Source organism: Belonocnema kinseyi, chromosome 2 (genome assembly GCF_010883055.1).
Source record: "Belonocnema kinseyi isolate 2016_QV_RU_SX_M_011 chromosome 2, B_treatae_v1, whole genome shotgun sequence".
Taxonomy (NCBI): domain Eukaryota; kingdom Metazoa; phylum Arthropoda; class Insecta; order Hymenoptera; family Cynipidae; genus Belonocnema; species Belonocnema kinseyi.
The window spans coordinates 97,133,777-97,151,842 of record NC_046658.1 but is presented as its reverse complement, the minus strand read 5'-3'; the positions used below and the strand labels follow the sequence as shown (position 1 = coordinate 97,151,842).

Below are 18,066 nucleotides of genomic sequence, written 5' to 3'. Positions count from 1 at the left end.
AAATATTTGATCCGTACATGACCTTCCTGGCATAAACCCACATTGGACTTCCCAAATCTTTGCTTCTGTTATTTTCATTACCCTACGAATAAGTATTTTTGAATTTATTTTACTTGATTTCGTATAATAGGTAGACCTAGAATATTAATCCGTAAAGTAGGCTACATCGTGACTGAATGTTTCATATCAGAGTTTGCAAGATCTACCTGTACCCAATACTGGAATGACTGCCATAATACAATGTATATAGAACCCTGTGTAGCATCAAATGATACGTTGTCAATACAAGTTCTTGTAGTGAAATCTTGAAGAAAAACATATTGAATTGGTGAAAATATGAGTTCACATACTAAAAATGAAGTCTTTTGAAGTTTCCCATACATTAAGAGTTTGTAGTATGTTTCTGGGTCAAATTTATATTCCTCTTAAATGACAAACACAATATACTTCGATTTTTATTAAAAAACAAATTTTATTAATAACATATTTATCCCTAGTTTGTTAATTAAATAATATAAAACAAAGCTTTCATTCAAACAAAATTTGGAGTAATCGAGCCATTAGCCTGCATGAATATTTCTTGGGAAAATGGAATTTCCAAAACAAACATACTACCTTAACCATACTATAATTGGTACCCTGGTTCAGAGGGAAATATTTTTTTCTAACTCGGGCAAAAATTCTACACCATAATTAAGTGACAAACAAGCTCCAAGCGTTTCTTAGGTATATGTAAAAAAATGTAATATAAAAAAACGCGGAACCGCATATATATTACAACTCAAAATAGAGTAGTTAAATTTTAAGTTGAAAAAGTTAATTTGTAACAAAAAAACTGAATAGTTACATTTTTGAGTAAAGGAAATTAATTTTCAACAAGAGATAAATTTTCAACCAAGAACATTAATTTTATACAAAAAAAAAAGAATAATTTTGAACTAAATACATGAATTTTCTAAATACATGAAAAATACTCATTTTCAACAAAAAATTGAAATCGTTTAATTCCCACGTTAAAAAATGAATTTTCAATAAAAAAAAATATTATAACAAATAGTTGAAATTTTGACCAAAAAGGCGAATTTTCAATCAAGACTAATTTTCTTTTTACTAAAGAAAGAAATAATTTCCAACAAAATACATGAATTTTCAACCGAAAATGGAATATTTATAGTTTGAGTTAAAAACATTATTTTTAACATAAAAAATAAGAGTTTTAACAAACTAGTTAAATTTTCAACTAAATAATGAATTTTTAACCAAAAGACGAATCTTTCACCACGAAGATTATTATTCTACAACAAAATATGAAATAGTTAAATTGTCAGTTAAAGAAATTAATTTTCAATAAAAACAAAGAATTTTCAACAAAAAAAAGTTGAATTTTTATGCCAAAAAGACGAGTTTTTTTACAAATCAGTTGAATTTTCAAAAAAAATAAACCTTGAATGTTAAACTAAATAATAAAAGATTTAACCATCGAAAATTCCCTTTCTCTTTCAGATATTCTGACATTCACTGGTTTTCCAGAATTCCCTGACCTGGAACAACTCTGCAGAAAGTAGGATGTAGAAAATTACGTAAAAAATGAGAGATCATCATGTTAAAATTGGAAATCGTGTAAAAAAGATTTAAATAAAAAAAAAGATTAAAAAGAATGCAGACCACTCACAAGATAAAACTGCCACCACTTTTACACCAAGCTAAAGCGAAATTTCGATACCAAAAAAAATGAGTACAAAAGAGGACCGATAACGTGAGAACTTATCATGAATTGCAGCAGTGTTGCACGCACTGATTTTCTGCCCCATTCATACCTGAGAGAATGTATTATCGATCACATACAAATCAAAGAGCAAATGCTAAGCCGAAGGGTGGCTGAAACGATCAATATAAATTCCATCAGAGTAGAGACATTTGATTCCGAAAATATTATCTCACGCTGAAAGTGATTAAACAGATCTAAAAATCATTCCGCAGAAGAATTTAATTAACTTGATCATTTAACAGTCAACTAATTAGAAATTTATTCAAGACTAAGGAGAAAATTAATTCAACTTCAAAGTGTGTTTCGCAAATTTGCGAAAACTTTGGACTCATCAATGAAAGGAAGAGTAATCCGCGTCTAAAGAAAGAAATGTGAGAAATGGCAATGAATGAAAAGATTTGTGAAGTTTCTACAGACACCACTACGGAATTCCTCTTATCGTAAATTGCGCCGATATTTCTTTTTGCATCATTATCAGTCTTCTTTTCGCACGTTCTCCACCAGTTCACGCTGCATGTCACATTATAGGGAGAGAGGGAGGGAGAGAAAGAGAGGGAGAGCGTGACAAAGTAAAAGAGCCAGGAGTTATAGATATATAGATACCTATATGTGGGGAAAACACCTGGCCAGGTGTAGAAGCAGTCGGCTCCTGCAAACACGTGGCCGTCGGTTGGGATAGTTTAGACACGTTATTGGAATTATAATATGAATCGAGAATGACAATGCCGAGGGCTGATTTAGCTTAAAATAAAATCGGTCCTTTCAAGTGGAAATAATGTTAGGTCAGCTTCCCATCTGGGAAATACTGATTTCAAATCATGGGAAAGTCTTTCTTCATAACCTGTTGTGTAAAATAAACCTTTCCAATTTTAAAAGATTAATACCTGTTCAGTCCTGAACAATATTTATATTTCTAAAAATTAAATACTCTTAGGTATCTAATGTTTATGATTTTTTATGGTACTCTTAGGATAACCGGGCGCCCCTGGGTTTTGAATACCGAGCGTCATCCTCGTGGGTTTTCCCCGGGGATTTTTCACTTCGCCTTTTTTCGGCTGCGATCGGAAATATTTATAGGGTGATTCAAAACAAAATTCGCGGGGGTTTCCCGATTTAAAACATTTTTCATAGTAATTTAATTTCAATTTTCAAATGCAAGCCTTCAAAACTACACAATTTATAACTTGAAATATTCAACAAATAATCTCCAAATTGATTGCGAAAAATTCAAAAATTTGAAACATTAAATTTGTAAAGGTACATAATGAAAAAAAGAAGTATCAGGCGTAATTGTTATTTATTTTGAAATATTCTTTGTACAATCAAAATAAACTTTAGACTTCAAAGAAATTTTTAACAATAGTCATTCAGCTTGAAGGATTCCAAATCTGAGTTAAAATATTTCTTTTTGAACTGTTAAACTTATCAACTTGGATGACTTTCAAATTAGAAAATTTTGTAATTTACATTCATTTTTAACTTCAAGAACATTTATTTTGAACTTGATTTTGACTTAAAAGTAGCCAACATGCAATTTGAAAAATTAAAACTTTTTATACGGATTCGCGCAATTCGAAATTCTTCAATTTCAAACGCTATTAATTAAAAAGGTTCGAATTATAAAGCTTAACTGAGAAATTATTCCAATTTCAATGTTCTAAATTAAAATGGTACCATTTTTTATAATTTTTCATTTCAACTTTAACTGAGAAAAACCGAAAAAACTCGAATATATTTTTCCTTAAAAAAGTAGCATTTTATAAAAAAGTCAAAACATGTTTCACGCTACCAGGCCTGCGTTTAAAATAAAAAATAAAAAATTAAAGCTTTAAACTCTAACGTTGAGTCAAGTACAAATTCAAAGATTTCAAAATTAGACAATCCGCAAAGTAAAAATATTTAAAATTGTACAATTTTCCCTCGAAATTGAACAATTTTTTTTAAATTTTCAACAAAGAAATACTTTAAATGAAACATTTTCAAACCGAGCTTATTCAAAATTGACAAATTTTGAGATTTAGCAATTGTACTTCGGGCAATCAAAATTCGACAGATTGAGAAAGAAGTTCTGAAAAATGTAACTATTCAGCTATTCAATTTGAAATTGTACACGATTCGGCGATTGAAATGGTTCTATTCATATTTTAAACAAGAGATATTAAAAAGTTTTTATTTTTCATTAACATTTTTAATTTTTAGAAGTTACTTTATACAAATTAGAAATTTTTGTAATCCTTTAAATCCTTTTAAAGTCCCTTGATATATTATGAAATGCTATAAAATGTTTTGAAATTTTTTGTTATATCAATTAATTAGTTTAATTTTGTTAAAATTCATGAAATTCCTTGAAATATTTGCAACCTTGGCAATAACAAGAAAGCAAAAAAGGGTTCTAATTCACAATCTCGGAAATTCAATCTTTTACATATTTATAATATTCAAGACTTCAAATATGCAACAGCTCAACTATTAGAGTTTTTAATTGGAAACTGCCCCATTTTTAATATTTGTAATTGAAACAAATAAGTTTTTTAATATTTGAATTAATAAAGCTTCAAATATTCCGAAGAGTTGAACCATTAGTAATTAAAAATAAATCTGAAGTCTAAATTATCAAGTCTAAACTAAAAATTATTCAATTTTATGGTTTACGAATTAAAAAGTCCTTAAATAATAAGGCACTGCTTTCTAAGTTATAAAATTTTAAACAATTTAAATTTGAAAGCAAGCCGATTTTTCAACAAACTATTAGAATTTTTTAGTGAAACTTATGTTAAAGTCTTAATAATTATTTTAGTACTTTACGGCGAACTTGAAATTTCCAAATCACTAATTTATTTTTTACTAGAAAAACCTGGAAGTTTAAAAACGGAACTTTTCTAGAAACCCCGAGTATTGACTCGTGGCAGGCCTGAAATAATAGAAAATATATAATCTGCTAAGACTAAGAATTCAAACAAAATTCCTGGCCATAAAATAAAATCACTTCCCAATTTTTGACAATTTTCAAATTGAGATGTCTCATACAAAAAGTAATAATTATCAACTGGAAAAGGGGTAACCATGCGAATCGTCGACTTAGCCGGAAATTCCCTTAGAACTTGGAAGTCCCTCGAAAGCGGAAGATCGTCAGCAACGGTTTCCGGTGAAGAAAGCTAGTTAGGGTTCCGTTGCTCGACTTCCCTTCTTGGGCGGTTGTAAACGTAGCTATTAAGGTGAGCACACGTGAGGAAAGAGGAAGTAAAGATAGGGGTTCAACTGCCGCAAGGAAAATTAAAATTTAACTGAACAATGGTCGACACCCTTTATCACGATAACTATTACTCATCCTCAAAAAAAAGCCCATGGGACGTTTTCTGCAAGACGAGTGGCAATGCCTTCTGCAAATACTCAAACTTCCTGTAGATAAGGAAAGCAAATTAGCACCCCTGTTTGCTTCCATACAGACGATTATTTTCACTTTTATGAGGATCAGAGGAGTTAAGAGGATCAGGTGTAAGATAACCTTATAGGGTTTCTCATAAAACCACGAGGCAAAATAAATAGCAAACAAACCGAAAGTTAAGGAAGCCTCTACACCGTGGGAATTAACGACAATAACTTGTAATTATTGATTTGGTTTTTGCGAGTCTTACAAATTATGGTCGGTTGAAAATTGAAACTATAAACATTTTACGATTGAATTTCATTTAGTTACATATTAGGGGCAATATTTCCTACATCCAGAGTTACCATATCTGAAATAATAGAGTCACGATAAGCCCATGAAACCGGACCCCATAAAATGAGTTTTATCCCACGGGAATAGCTCATTATGCGAAAACGAATCTCCGTGCATTCCGACTAATGATGCTGTGAATCTTGTCTGAGTTTTTTTCGGCGAAAGATATGCATCGAGTATTTTGTACATCTTCGCTGGGTCGCGCTTAGTTCTCGATAATTTCATGTATGAATATTCGTCCAGATCGTTTGGACCGAACTTTATAGAACTGACGAATAATTTAATAAATCATTTTTATTTTTATTAGGTTGTTTAGACTCGAGACCTCTAGATAAGAATCGCGCATTGCTGGAAATTTGGCGATAATATAAAAGTCCACAGATGCTAATTGTTGATAAAAACATAACAGGAATAATAATTGATCAATAAAATTAAAGTAAGGAAACTATATCCGATTCTTATGTACTGATGCTGAACTTAAATATCAAATTCGAATAAGGAAAATTCGTTTTATAAACCTTTGAAAGAGGCGGATGAAGAAAATTGTTATTTGAAAGAGTGAAACTTAATACAGAACGTTAAAGGCCTTAAGACGATGAACACGTATATATGAGTGATTGATAAGAGAATAGCGAACACAAGTCCCAAGTTGCGAGAAATGAACCTTACTTGGGTGTCTTTATTGTTAACAGGTCGAATATGACTCTGTAAGGGCGATAGACTTACTCAGTGGAAACGAATTACTAACAGTCAGCAACATTGTTACAATTCCTCAACAGGGCAGTGGACTCCACAAATGTAAAAGTTTAATGTCCTCTTGAGAAAATGTGGCTATGCTTCTACGAAGAAACAGGGAGGTCTTTGTAAAATCTTTTGAACCTGAAAATGTTTCATTTTAATGCCTGAAAAAATATTCAACATGTTGAACCCTCTGAAGGATTTCCAAAATTAGAAACAGTACTCCAAATCATGATCTTTACAGATCTTTACATTCATATTTCAAGAAAAAAATTATTAGCTTGTAAAATTTGTAGTATAGAATGTTAAATTGAAATTCGCAGATTTTTAATTTATTTGTAGAGTTGACCAAGAACCAAACTTTAGATAACGGCAGCAAGTTCTATGGTTTAATGTCTATTATTGAATTTAGAAAATAAATCTTTTAAACATAAACATAAATGAATTTATCTTGTGTAAAAGAATTCCATTAAAAGCATAAACAAAAAGATAAGTTTGTTTTAAAAATTCACTTAAAAAAAGTACGATGTTTCTAAAAATCTGTGTAATCGACTTGAGAGAATATATAAGAAAGGGAAAAATTATTCTTTTGAATTTAGAAGAATTCGAAACAATTCGAGTTAAATGCAAAAGAATTGTAAAAAATTTTGTTAATACAAAAATTACGATCGATTTCGGTAAAATTGAATTGAATTTAGTGGAATTAAGGAAAATGAGAAAAATTCGATAAAATTCATTAAAAATACAGGGAGTTCAAACGAATTTGATGGAATGATTAAGAATTCGATGAGAGTTTAAAATACTTAAAGGTAAATTAAACAAAAACTAAGAATTTAATGAATTCAAGATAAATTAATAAGAATTTACGGTGAATTCGAAATTCCGGAATTACAGTAAAAAAATTCTTTGAAATCCATTAAAATATTATAGCAACCTGTGAAATATGATACTTCCTGAAAACCTTTTTCATTTCTTAAATTATTTTGAGAGCCTTTAAAATTCAATCAAATCCTTTAGAAACCAGATGAAATCCCTTCACATCTTTTTAAATGTCTTAAAATCTTAACAGACCTTAAAGGTCTTGAAAATTCTTTGGAATCTCAAAAACAGCCGAAAATCTTTGCCAATACCTTGATTTACTTGAATATCTTTTAAATCCTACAAAATCCCACAACTGTTGTGAATAAACTCTTTCAAATCCATTTATATTTTATGAAATTCCGCAAAATTCTATGAAATTTGATATTTCATCAAAAACCTGGAAAATTGATTAAAATTCATAGAGTTTTTTAAATTCTTTATCATAATCGTCGAAATTCCTTCAAATTATTTAAATCAGTTAAAAATGCCTTGGAATCTATTTAAATTACTAAAAATTGTTTAAATCCTTTGAAACTTTTTATAGCTCTTAAAAATGAATCAGAATCTTTTTAAATTCTCTAAAATATTCTAAAACATGTACAATCGTTTGAAATTGTTTAAAGCTCTTGAAAATTATTTTGAATTTTAACAAATATACCCTAAAATCTTTTTTAATTATTTGGAAATACCTTCCAATGCTTAAAAATCTTCGAATTCCTTGTAATTCAAATCATTTTTGTGGCAAATTCTTTGAAATCCAATCAAATATGATCAAATCCCATTAAAATTATATAAAATGCCGGGAAGTTACATAAATTCTGAAGATATTTCCTCAAATTTTGTAAACTTGAAAGCTTTTCGAGCCTCTTAAAATAATCTTTCCACCTATATCTGATAAAATCGTTTGGAATCTTTTAAAAAACCATAAAACATAGGCCCTATAAAATTGTGCCATATCTTCCCAAATTCTGGGAAGAGCTTTAAATCGCCATTAACATTTGTTTAATCCCTACAATTCATTCCTTGATCTACGGCCACCCTGGCCGATCCCTCTGAAATATTTCCAAAATGGGAAACAATATTCCACACTACAAACATTGTTTCCAGACAAAAGTCACAATTGATCTGAAAATAATTGCTTTTTTAATCTCGGAAAATAAAATTACCTTAACAAACGAGTGAAACTTGACTTTGCTCGGCGAGACTGGAGGGCTGTTCGGTGGAATAGTTTTCTGCGGAACCTGGAGCAAATTCTGGACCTCCAGAAGATATCCCTTCCTCGTGTATCTACTCCTGGGACTCGTGATAATATCACCCTCCAGCTTGACTTTCCTGCTATACTTTAAATTCTCCTTCAAATCCTGCCTGAGTATTACATAGGCCAGTCTTCTCACATTCGACTTTGAATCATTCGCACAAATCCTTTTCCAAGCCTTCGAAACCATGCTAACCGAGCAAAGATCCTGGGGACTGAGAAGTCCCAAAATCTTGGAGACTATCCTCCAGTGGTTGCTTTTCTCTCCCAGCAAAAGAAGCATATCAACATTTTCGGTGCCAGTGAAATCCCTGATGGCTCTGGACCTTCTCAGCGAAGCAGTAAGACCCTGCTGACTGAAGTCAAGTCTCTTCGGCTTGATTTCCGGTACAGTTGCCAATTCACTGATTGCAAGTTTGCTCAGCCTCCGATTTTCGGCAGATATGAAAATCGGACTAGACTTCCGCATTCTCTGAAAACTCGTCGGAGATGTGTGAGGTGTACTCTGATGCATTCTATGTTCATTCAATGTCATCGGATTCATCTCGACATCTTCTGTGGGTTCTGAGGCCTGGAAAGACGATGAAGGAATCGCAGGTGAAGGAGGCGAGGACGACAAAATTTCCATCTTCGATGCCGGGGTGACCGGAACGGCCGCCCTCCAATTTCGGAGATTTCGAGTCCGTAGTTCCATCCCGAATTCCTGGTACTCTGGGAGCATGCCGTGATCTTCGGTACCGCTGCATCTTGCATTCCCAGAAGACGAGGGTTCCGCAGCCTCAGCTAAATCGCAGTAGGAATTGTCCAGGAGTTGATTGAATTTTGACCGGTACCTCGTGATTCTGTCAGACTGCCAGGGCTCGACTCGCAGACGGAGATGGCGTTTTGTGGAGGTGCTCGAAATCCTGGGTCGACCCACTGCAATCGGAGAATGGCACATCGAGTGCGGGGTTAGGGTTAAATAACCACTGTCGTAGTCTGCAAAAGAGCTTCGAGAACTTCGATTGCTCATCTTCCCGTGAGGGGTTTCGACGATTTTCGTAGTTTCGTCCATTTTGGCAGAGTGCGGTGAAAATTCCGGGAAAAGCCGATGAAAAATGGCGAAAATCGACGAAGAATAAACTAAATAAAAGTTCCGAAGAAACTACATTCTCCGAATAAACATGCTAGAGGACTTCTTGTTTGTTTACATTTCACATGCTGTTGGCTCTTAATAAGCAGGAATTTCCTGCGAAAGTTTTCACTCACTAGGTCATCATTCCAGGACAATGAAACTGGGGGGTTAGCGTCACTGTGCCGCAAAGAGGTTAGAAGCAACCCCTCTGGAAAAAGTTTACTGACAAAGTTCACTCAAAAACGTTAATCCACGAACACAAATACACTTATTTTAAGGTTAGAATTCACTGGAGGTAACGCGACGCGAATTTCCTAACATAAATGTCACTACACGAAAGCTGTCACTCGGAATGATGGCACTTGGGGGGTGCAAAACGCGACAGAACACGCGCAACACGCGTAAGCGAGGACCACGACTCTGCGTGCCCCGTGGTACAACATTGAGACGAGAACAAAACTTTCAAAACTTACCCGACGCCCCACCACATGAGCGACCAATCAGAGCGAGGTAGAAATCCCGCGGTTACCAAGCGTGCTCTGGCGGACGTTCTCTGTTGCTGGGGAACGTGTAGTTGCGTAGTTGCGCGTAGTTTCTTTCAAGGTCATTCTCATTACAGTTTCATAGCTCTTTTCCTATCCACAAGTGGAATTAGGAAGATAAATATTCAAATGAGCAAATCATCCTTAGATGATAAAATTTCGATTTGTTTTGGAGACAAAATTTAGAAAACTGAATTTGATTAATTTCATTTTGGATAATGTAACTCATTTTAAAATAGTATGAATCATTTGATTAATCTCAGATTTTTTTGAACACAATCATCGAACTTCATAGACAATTAATTTGCTTGTTTTTCTGTTATTTCTTTCAACAATCTTTAAACAAAAGCGCCTGGGAAAGGCAACCAGAAATACAGAAGTGTATGACGTTTTAATCACATTCATTTTATTTTATACAACATTAAAAATGTTTAAAATGGATTAGGACAGCGTAATTTAATAAATGATGTGAGTGAATTAACTGCAATATGCACAGAGTTTATTGAAATTTTCTTTGTAGAAAGAATAAATAAAAAGTAGATTTCATTGTTACCAGTTTTGAACTCTAGCGGCGCGATCTACAATTACATTATTTGCATTGTTTTGTCACTTGTCAGCGACTGAAGCTCCAACAGTAATCTTGTTTTTCTTTTATATATTAATAATAAAATTAATTATGGATACATCCACAAGTAAAACGGAATCCACTACTACTCCAAAACAAGCGATGGTCTACATTTGCGGTGGTAAGTTTTTTTCATATTTCACTTATCTAACCTCACTTCTTGGTTTTCGCTTTTTTCACATGTGTATCTGCTTTTATACGATTTATATTAAAGACTCGTGAATATTAATTTTAAATTTAAGATAAGTGGAGAAATTGATCAGAAACATGTAAATTATTAAGAAGTAGAATCGGCAAATCAATGCGTCACTCGTTTCGCCCAACGTGTTCATAACCTTAAAATGTATGCATAATTCCAAATGAATAGTATTTGTGGGATATTTTGTTCCTTTTTTTGTTATGGTTTTTACATAGAAATTGATTTTTCTTTATTACATGGGCCATATTTTAAGGTGTAACATTCTTTTTAGTTTTCTCGTTAAATTTTTCGACTTCTCCATGGTTTTTTACAAATTTTCAAAAATTGCCCATGATGTGTGAAATCAGGGAAAATTCAGGAAATTTGATTGGCCAGCAAAAGTCAGAGATTAGCATAGGTACTTTAAATAACTATTAAGAATAATAAATTAAAAATGGTAAAATGTTTTATTTTGTTTATAAAATATTCTATATTTAAAATGTTGTTACTTGATTAAGTTTCTATTCTTTGAATATTGATGGCCAGGAACAATTAAAAATATTATAAAAACAAAAATAAGGGAATTTTAAAAATTAAGTTTTATTTCTATTTATTATTTTTGCATTTGCTTCCTTTTGGAAATTATATTTTTAGTTACAGATTTTATCATTCTCTTGAAAATTCAAGTATTTTGTTAAAAAGTCTTCCTTTTTATTGAAAATTCACATTTTGGTGTTGAAAATTACACAACTTTTTGTTTAATTCATCTGTTTTAGTAGAAATTTAATCTCTTTTGAGATAAAAATGCAACTGCTTATTTTAGGATTTATCTGTTTTGTAAAAAAATGCATTTTTTCAGTTGAAAATTCGTACTTTTTAGTTGATAAATAATCTGTGGTACAAAACTAATCTTCTTGTTTTGAAATGTGCTCTCATTTGGTTAAAAATGCAACTGTTTGGTTCAAAATGAACTTCCATGTTAAAATTTGTCATTCTCGTTTCTAAATTTGTCTATTTTGTTGAAAAATCCTTTTATCTTATTTAAAATTACTTTTTTAGTTGAAATTTCAACTCTTTTTTTTAGAAATGCATGTGTTTTGTTCAAAATTCGTTTTTTGTTAGAAAATTGATCTTGGTTGTAATATTAATTTTTTTAATGTTCTTTTTTGGTATACATTTAATATTTTTTTGGTGAAAAATTCAATGATTTGGTCATAAATTCAACTATTTTGTTGAAAATTTATATATTTAGTTGAAAATGGAACTGTTTTTCTTTGAAATTTAATCTTTAAGGTTAAAAATTTGACCGATTTGTTGAAAATTCTTAATTTATCTCTGTAGGTATAAAATTCCAGTATATAGTTTAAGATTCAACCATTTTATTAACAATTTTATTAGTTTGTAGCAAAATCAGAGTATTTAGTTAAAAGTCAGCTTTTTGTGGTCGAAAATTCGTCTATATAAACTAGAAATACGTATTTTGGTCTTGAAAAAAATTAGCTGAGACATTTTTGGTTGGAAATTCTAACATTTGTTTAAAAATTCGTGTTTTTTGGTTAAAAATTCATCTGTTTTAGTATAAATTTGATCTTGTTTGGTTAACAGTCCAACTGTTTTGTTTAAAATTAATCTTGTTTGCTTGCGGATTTCATTATTTGGTTGAATATTCGTCTTTTTTGTTGAAATTCGTTTTTTTTTTCTCTAGAGAGTTCACCTCGTTGGTTGAAAGTTAAACTATTTTGTTAAAGATTAATATTTTCTCAGTTTAAAATTAGAATAACTAAAAATGTTAATTTTCCCTTTTTAGTTGAAAATTGATACTTTTTAGTTAAAAATTCGTCTTTTTTGGTAGAACTCTAATCTTCTTAGTTTGAAATTGATGGTTTTCGGTTATAAATTTAACTATTTGGTTGCAAAAGGAACTGTTTTTGTTAGAATTTTGATATTTTTTCTTTGAAAATTTGACTGTGTAGGTAGAAATTCATCTTTATATGTAGAAAAATCAAGAATTTGGTAAAAAATGCAACTATTTTATTAAAAAATTAATTGTTTTGTTTAAAAGTCAGATTTTTTTGTCGGAAATTGAAATTTTTGTGGAAAAATTGATATTATCGATTTGAAAATTGATCTGTTTTGTGAAAAATTGGTATTTTTGGATTTAACATTCAGCAATTTGATAGAAAATTGAAAATTCACTTTTATTAACTGAACTTTTAACTTTCTTGTTGAAAATTCAACTGATACGTAAAAAAGTCAACTTTTTTTTAAATGGACATTATCGATTTGAATATTCAACTGTTTTAAACCAATTTCGTCATTTAGGCTTGAAAATTCAATAATTTGGTAGAAAGCTTAAGTATTTTGTTGAAAATTAATCAGTTTTATTTAAAGTTTCAATTATTTTGTTGAAAATTCTTTGAAATCCAGCTGTTTTTTATTTGTAGATAAAATCTATTTTTGTTGAATTTTCAGCTATTACTATAGTATAGTTAAAAATTCATCTTTGCAGGTAGAAAAATCAAGGATTTGGTGAAAAATCCAACTATTTTATTTAAAAAATTAATTATTTTGTTTAAAAGCCAGATTTTTTTGTCGAAAATTGAAATGTTTTGTACAAAATTCGTCCTTTTTTATTAGTAATTCATCTTTCATGTTATAAAAGTAATATTTCTTGTTTGAAAAGCATTTATAAATTTATTCTGAAATTGTTTCTTTTTCGTTCATAAAAGATTCTATGTTTACAATACTGGTCTTTGAATATTAAAGTTAAGGGAAATTTAAAAATGGTTTTCCTCTCATTTTTTTCTATTCTCATTTCTGCGGTACTACGTGATAATTTTAAGAAAAAAATGTCTAAGACGATTTTTGAATAAACTTGCTTATAAGAGATAGAATATTTGATTTTCTTTACGGGAAATTTTACAAACCTAAATTCTAATTTGGGCTACTTTAAGCAGACTAATACTCTGGAAGGAAGAAATTTAAAAACAAAACGGATTAAATCTAACATTATTCACATGTTTAAAGACTTTTTTTTACGCCGAATTTCAGACTTCAAGCTTTAGAAGCTCCACTTTGGAAAATATATGTAGTAAACTCCAAAAAAATGAAGTGGATTCCCAAATTGAAAATTGAAAATTGTTTTATTTTGTATGCTTCCAATTATGAAATTGTTAATTTTTATCCTCTGAGTAAACATTTTTTTCAAGACTTGCATTTTAATTCACATAAACCCAAATTTATAATTTGATTTATCACTATTTAACTGAAAGTCGTAATAAGTTTAAATATTTTCAATTACAAAGCATTTAAATAATGCTAAAACATTAAAATACTTCTTTCATAAAAAATTGTAACATATTCAATATTTGATCACAGAATGCCATCACGACAACGAAATCAGAGCCAAGGATCCCATTCGATGCAGAGAATGTGGTTACAGAATCATGTACAAGAAGCGAACTAAACGCTGTAAGAAATGATCGAAATTATTTAAATTTAATACTTCAACTTCTTTCTATATATAAATAATCCGTCTTTTTTCTGTTTAGAAACAATCCTTATTTTTTCTGTTTTAGTCGTTGTATTCGATGCTCGCTGATCAAATGGGCCAAGGATTCTGGGAGATTGATTTTTGAATAATTTAAGTATGTAAGTCTTGATTGTAATATAAGAGAATTTTTTCAAATATATAACGGATTATTAGAACTATTTCAGCATCTGTTCTTTTTGATATATATTGGATTCACAGTCTTTCGCCTAATTTCCTGCGTTTATCCATTTTTTTAAATCCCCGTTTTTCCCCTATTCTCGAAAAACTTTCCCTGTTTCCCATTTTCTTTTGAAATATACAAAATTATTTTACTTAAAACTAGAATATTCTATGGTAAGCAGTGAAAGCTTCTTTTGCGGGGTGTCTACCCTACCTGGAAAACCTGGAATATTCCGGGAATTTTTTCATACCTGGAAAAACCTAGAAATATTATGAAATGTTTTCGAGAGCGTTCTTCATTTGTACACGATTTATATTACTATATTTAACGGTTTTTGTTGAAAATGCTTTTTTATATTGAATTTCACTATTTTTTATTATAAATGAAAAAATTTTTGGTCGAAATATCAAATACTAAATTTTTCGTTCAATTTTTTTAAATTCATATTTAATTACTTGGTTAAAAGTTAGTCTTGTTGATAATTAAATTTTTTGATTGAAAATGTTACTCCATAATTTTATTTAAAAATTCATCTCCAGATGAACATTAATTTTTAAACTAAAAATTTAACTATTCAATTTTTTATTTGAAAATACATGTATTTTGTAGAAAATTCATCTTTTAGTTAGAGATTAATCTTCTTAGTTTAAAATTCATCTTTTTTGTTGAAAATTTAAGTACAACAGTTAAAAATTCATGATTTTTGTTGAAAATTGAACTATTACATTTAGAAAATTCATCATTTTAGTTGATCATTCGTCAGTTTGGTTGAAACTTAATTTTTTAAACCTGAAATTCCATTTTTTTGTCGGTTTAAAAATTGACCTTTTTGGTAGAAAATGGAATTATTTCGTCGAATATTAGTATGACTGGTTTAAAATTAACTTTTTTTGTTTAAAATTATATAATAAAATTGATAATTCAACTGCTTTGAAAAAATATCGTCTTTTAAGATTAAAAGTTCAATAATTTGGTAGAAAATTTAACTATTTGATTGAAAATTAATCTGCTTGATTTGAGGATTCCATTATTTTGTTTAAACTTCGTTAAAATTCAGCGGCCTTTTATTAAAAAAAAAATATATATATATTTTTATTAAAATATCAACAATTACAAAAACAATTATTACTATTTTCTTAAAAGTTCTTTTTTTTTTGTTGAAAATTCGTTTTTTTGTTTGTTTTTTTGCTTAAGTGTTAATTTGATTCCCCGAAAAATTAACGTTTTTGTTGAAAATTGATATCACCGAATTGAAAATTAAACTGGTTTGAAAAAATGTCGTCCTTTATGATTGAAAGTTCAATAATTTAGTGCAAAATTGAACTATTTGATTGCAAATTAATCTGTTTTAGTCGAGGATTCCATTATTTTCATTAAAATTCAGCTGATTTTTATTTAAAAAAATATATTTTTATTAAAATATCAACTATTACAAAAACAATTATTTCTATTTTCTTAAAATTCGTTTTTTTTTTGCTTAAACGTTAATTTTATTCCCCGAAAATTAAAATTTTGTGTTGAAAGCTAACTTTTTTGTTGAAAATTGATATTACCGAATTGAAAATTCAACTGGTTTGTAAAAATTTCGTCTTTTATTATTGAAAGTCCAATAATTTAGTAGAAAATTTAACTATTTGTTTGAAAATTAATTTGTTTTAGTTGAGGATTCAATTATTTTGTTTGAAATTCGTTAAAATTCAGCTGCTTTTTATTATTTTTAAATCTAATTTTATTCAAATATCAAGTATTATAACAATTATTACTATTTTCTTAAAAGTTATGTTTTTTTATTGAAGATTCACAATTTTTTTAGAAAATTCGTTTTTTTTTTTGGTTAAACATTAATTTTTTTCACCGAAAATGTAACTTTTTTTTTGAAAATTAATATTATCGATTTGATAATTGATTTGTTTTGTGGAAAATTTGGCTGACATTTTTTTGCTGAAATGTCAACTATTATTGTATTAAAAGTTAAGTTTTTCGGTTGAAGCTTTATAATTTTAGTTGAAAATTTGCTTTTTTTGTTGTTCAAGATTAAATTGTTAACCGAAAATTTAACTATTTTATTCAAAAATCTACTGATTAGTTGAAAGTTAACTTTTTCTTTTCTAAATTGATATTGTCGATTTGAAAATTCAACTGTTTTGTAGAAAATTTGGTTCTATGGATTGAAAATTGAATTTTTGAAATTTGAACTATTTGGTTGAAAATTATTATTTTTTTTTTAATTTGAGGATTCAGTTTTTTTAAATTCGATCTTGATAGTTAAATTCCGCTGTTTTTGATTTAAAAATAAAAGTATTTTTTTATTTATAAACTACTACTGCCTTAAATCTTAAACGTTAATTTTTTTGAACCGAAAATTTGACTATTTTGTTCAAAATTCAACTGATTGGTTAAAAGTTAACTTTTTGTCGAAAATGAATATAATCATTTTAAAAATTCAACGGTTCTGTATAAAAGATGGCTTTTTGGATTGAAAATTGAGCAATTTAGTAGAAAATTTGGCTTTTGGATTGAAGATTAAGCAATTTGCTAGAAAATTAAATTATTTGATTGTAAATTAATTTGCTTTAGTTCAGGATTCAAGCTTTTTTTTAAATTCGTTTTTTATGGTTAAAGCTAGCTGTTCTAATTTCAAAATAAACTCTATTTTTGTTGAAATTTAAACAATGAGAATCATATTCTCTCGTTGAAAATTAATTCGCTCAAATAAAAATTTAACTACCCTATTTCTTTTTTAAAATTGAACTTTTTAGTTTAAAATTTCAACTATTTAGTCAAAAATTGCTAGAAACGTAAAAATATAAACTAAAAAAATGTATGCAATTTGTTAGAAGTTCGTATTTTTTGGTAGAAAATTAATCTTATTTATTGAAAACTCAACAATTTGGTTATAAATTTATGTATTTCGTTTAAAAATCATCTACTCCGGTAGAAAGGTAATCTTCTAGATTGAAAATTCTACTATTTCGTTAGAAATTTGTTCTTTTTGGTTCATTTAAACAGTTTTTGATTAAAAACGAACATCTTGTTTAAAATATAAACAATTACATTTTTTTCTTGAGAATACATCTTTTTTATCGTTTTTTCGAACCTTACAAATTCCTCTCGAAATGGCAGAAAAATAGTTGCAAACAATGTGATGAGAGTCCGAGGTCTGAAAACTATAAAATTTCTTCCAAAAAGTTTGCTTCTTCTTTTCTAAATGTAAAAATAAACCTTTCCCCTATTTCTCCTCCTTTTTGCCCTGTGATCCCCAAGGTTGATGAAAAAGTCATGAAATATAGGCAATATTTGTTTTATTTACAATAAATAAATTACATTTTCATCAATAGATTAACAGAGTCGTGAAAATTGGGGAAGAAATCTGACATCAGCACTGGCAAAATGTTGGCGATCGACGACTCACAAAAGTTGTCGCTACAACTTCCGAATACACATATAAAATCTTAACTCCGGTCCCGTTTTCTGATATTCACTGGCAAAAAAAGCCATTTTGGTTCGAATGAAAATGTTTCGTGATACAATTCTCTCCACCACATCTAAGG

At 29.3% G+C, this 18,066-nt stretch overlaps 2 protein-coding genes across 2 annotated transcripts in view; one reads left to right on the top strand and one right to left on the bottom strand.

Annotated features, from left to right (window-relative positions):
* The window catches only part of LOC117167147 (F-box only protein 43-like), a 60,746-nt gene extending 50,804 nt beyond the window's left edge, over window positions 1–9,942 (bottom strand). The window contains exon 1 of the mRNA XM_033351860.1: window positions 8,255–9,942. Coding sequence (XP_033207751.1) covers window positions 8,255–9,397 — 1,143 coding nt within the window. The 5' untranslated portion in view covers window positions 9,398–9,942. The remainder of the gene's footprint in view (window positions 1–8,254) is intronic.
* A 648-nt stretch (window positions 9,943–10,590) lies between these two features.
* LOC117167882 (DNA-directed RNA polymerases I, II, and III subunit RPABC4) lies at window positions 10,591–14,513 on the top strand. The gene is made up of 3 exons (XM_033353117.1): window positions 10,591–10,745; window positions 14,181–14,273; window positions 14,381–14,513. Exons 1-3 carry the CDS (start codon window positions 10,676–10,678, stop codon window positions 14,401–14,403), a joined length of 186 nt encoding a protein of 61 aa, XP_033209008.1. The 5' UTR covers window positions 10,591–10,675; the 3' UTR covers window positions 14,404–14,513.
* The last annotated feature ends 3,553 nt before the right edge of the window (window positions 14,514–18,066 follow it).